Source organism: Convolutriloba macropyga, chromosome 1, assembly GCF_964194025.1.
Source record: "Convolutriloba macropyga chromosome 1, txConMacr16.3, whole genome shotgun sequence".
Classification (NCBI taxonomy): domain Eukaryota; kingdom Metazoa; phylum Xenacoelomorpha; order Acoela; family Convolutidae; genus Convolutriloba; species Convolutriloba macropyga.
In genome coordinates this window covers 45,031,541-45,035,096 of record NC_134468.1, presented here as the reverse complement: position 1 = coordinate 45,035,096, position 3,556 = coordinate 45,031,541, and the positions used below count along the sequence as shown (strand labels likewise).

Here is a 3,556-nt window from a genome sequence, read left to right as displayed (position 1 = left end):
CCTCCTCTCCTCTCTCTCTCTCTCTCTCTCTCTCTCTCTCTCTCTCTCCTCTCTCTCTCTCTTCTCTCTCTCTCTCTCTCTCTCTCTCTCTCTCTCTCTCTCTCTCTCTCTCTCTCTCTCTCTCTCTCTCTCTCTCTCTCTCTCTCTCTCTCTCTCTCCTCTCTCTCTCTCTCTCTCTCTCTCTCTCTCTCTCTGCAACTACAAACGACCCCAAAAGGTTCCTGCTTGCGCTCTCTACAATCTCTTCGACGCATGCTTCGTTCTCCCTTCCAGGCCCTCAAACTGGGCTGCTATTGATGGTTCCTCAACGATGTATGCTTTCTTTTCTTTCCCAGAGCCCCTTTCATGTGCCTCCAACCTCACCCATTATTGTGTCACGCAGCCATACGGGTCACGCTATCAAAGACATGGGTCCTGAATAGAGACCACTGAGTGCTTTTTACCCCATGCCGGCGCCTCTTAATGAGATGGTTCAGATCCTCCGTTTTTGTTTACTCCTTCCACTTCACTTAATCAACTTGATCTTGGGCCCCCAGATCAAAACAATAGACAGACTTAAAAAATTCAAGGTTCAAAAAGGCAACGCGCACAATATGTAGATGAAAAAGAAAAAAATTGAAAAAAACATATAGCAACATCAAATAAAATGAAACCGGACTCAGTAAACTGAATAATAACTTAGCAAATACAGTATTTGAACATCTAAAACATCTAAAATAAAAAAATAATGACCACAAAAACCTTTTTTTTTCTATTTTTACTTTTTTCTCTATTTTTTCCCAAACTAAATTGGGGGTTAGGCACATCACTGCAGTACATGCAAAATTGGTTTTAATGAATCATGTACGAAAACGAGAAAAAACGGAAAAGAAGAATTTTACTTTTAAAATGAGAATTATTTTGAGACGGAAAAATTTTTGACCACGAAAGACAACTCTTATTTTGAAGAATCCAATTAGGAAAAAAATGTAGTTGTTTTTAGTATTTGACCAGCAGCAAAGGATTAGGGAATCCGAGAACCAAATGATGTGCTTAAATGCGAAAAGTCTTGAAGAGAGCAAATGAAAAATATAATGATGAGGAAAAGGGCAGTCACTATCAAATATCAATTTTAGCAAGTCAGTGGGTCAAATAACTGTAATTAGCGAGAGCAGAGGACAAATGAGTTCAAAATAGTTTCCTAAGAATTGAATTAATATAATCGACTGATTTGAAAGTAACAAATCTGCAGTTCTACTGAATGATTTAAATTTGTGTTTTGTCAAGGAAATGGATTTGCCTTGTGACTGTTTTTTGCTCATTTTATATCAGAAAACATTTATTAGTTAATTTTATAACGAAAGGCGTCTTTGATCCACTTCACGCTCACATGTTTACAGACTTTTACATATCACAAATTTTTAAATGCCTTTGCTGCAATCAATAATAAAAATGGATTGAAGTGAATTTAAAACGGTTGTTTGTGGGTTTGAAACGTATTCTTGTTGATATATGACAGACAGAAACAGATTCGACAACCCGAGGACAAAAACGTTTGTTCAAACGCAAAAAGTCTTGAAAAGAGCAACAAAAAAATATAAAACATATAGAGGCGTAAAACATAATCTTTGGTTACGTTTTACGCCTCTAATTTTCATTGAAATTTTGTTGCCATGTTTTACCATGATCTTGGCAAGTTTCATCAAGAAATTTTCTTGAAACAGCTTGATAAGGTCATGGCAAGATCTTATAAAGATGTACCAAGAATTTTTGTCCTATGAAGATCTTGGTAAGATAATCCATGTTTTGTCAAGACTGTCAAGATCTTGCATGTCTTGGCAAGGTGTATCAAGTTTCGTTTCACTGGGTAATGGCAAGTTATACAAAAAGCATGATTAACAGCAGTTGCTAAAAAAACTTAGAAGTTCCGTTTTATTGCAAGCTAGGAACCTAAAATGACTAATAGCTGTGTGAAAAACACAATAAATGATTATTAATATGCCTGAGTTTTATGTTGAACATTCGTGGATTAAAAAGATTTTAATGAGACTCAAAGGATGTATGGATCTTTCCCGTTTTCGCCACCAGCTTAATGCGTGCATATTATTTGCACCCCCCCCCCCAGACGCACATAACCTATTTCTACAAAATGATTTGCTATCTAATGACACGTGCTCTGTAACTGGGAGTGCATAACGTATTGGGGGGCTCAAACGGAAAAGATCCGGTCTTATAAACATTGCTAACAATTTTGCAGTGCCACCCGTCGGTCTTCATTTATGGTATACGACTTCGAGGGGCAATACGACATATGCCCTCTGAACGGGGGGGGGGGGGGGTTGATTGGGAAAACCCCCTCACTGTGGGTTGAATGAAAACATCCTTGTCAATTATGTCCCCCCAGACACATGTCCCCGTTAAACAATTATTCCGAGAGTTGGGCCAGATTTACTCATTGAACTTAATTTGCATGACAAACTGTCTTTACCATTAGCCAACCCCTCCACACAACAAAATTATAGCCCCCCACTTTATGGCATAAGGGCGATAATGGGGTATACTTTATATGAGCACTGAGGTGGGGGAGGGCTATAATGCGGAAAACACTGATGATTAAACTGATTCTGATCATTTCCGTTCGTGCCCTAAAGTACGTTATACAACTCTAATTAAAAGGCACTTGTCAAATTACATATTAGTTCACTATGTAAAAACTTTTCATGTGTTTGGGGAGATGGGTGCTAATAATGTGCACCATCTAGGGGGGGGGGCACAACTGGGAAATATTCAGCAGTTTAGCATTGCAAGGCAACCACTTACTGCATTTTGTTGTACAGGGCCACATTTGCATCCATTTCCACAGTCAACCAGAGTCGATACGATCGATTTCATAAATAGACTGACTGTATAAAACAAGAAAGTTATCTTGGAACTGTGGTACATTGGCTGTTAGGAGGGCACTGTAAAATTATTGCTTAATTATTTTTTTCTTAGTTCAGAGTAAAACTTTTTCAAGTAGATTCACGTGCCAAACTCAGAACAGTATCAGGCAGTATTTTAGTGTAGGTTGAATCAAAAACGTGTGAGATTCAAAATGCCAAAAATTGGCACTAGCTGCATCTGATAAGGTTTCCTCTCGGGGGCCACTCTTCTTCAAAGAAATTGATCTTTTTGTTATTGTCGCCATGGCAACCCGAGTAAATGGGCATCGCTATCTTGTAAGATCTTGTAAGATTCTGCCAGAAACTTACAAGAGGAGGCATAGTTTTTTGCAAGATTTGAAAAATCTTGCAAAAACTATGCATCTTCTTGTAAGTTTCTGACAGAATATTACAAGACAAGCATTAGTCTCAAAAGATTCTTACACGATAAACATTTGTCTTACAGGATTCTTGCAAAACAAATATTCGTCTTAAAAGATCATTATCATCTCTCTTATGAGAGATCTGTGGTCTACTCTGTTTCGACCCAGGCTTACTCTAAAGGAAAAAATTACTTTTTAAATAATAATCGTTTACGATTTCCATATAATGCTTGTTAAAGTCTTTAATCTCTTTGTTTGTTGGATTAATTTGAG

General features: G+C 37.7%; 1 protein-coding gene across 3 annotated transcripts in view; it reads right to left on the bottom strand.

The window, feature by feature from the left end:
- LOC142349428 (uncharacterized) overlaps positions 1 to 3,014 on the bottom strand; it is a 61,734-nt gene extending 58,720 nt beyond the window's left edge. For all 3 annotated transcript variants that reach the window (XM_075400978.1, XM_075400985.1, XM_075400994.1), the window contains exon 1: positions 2,800 to 3,014. In XM_075400978.1, coding sequence (XP_075257093.1) covers positions 2,800 to 2,922 — 123 coding nt within the window. In that variant the 5' untranslated portion in view covers positions 2,923 to 3,014. The remainder of the gene's footprint in view (positions 1 to 2,799) is intronic.
- Between the last annotated feature and the right edge of the window lie 542 nt (positions 3,015 to 3,556).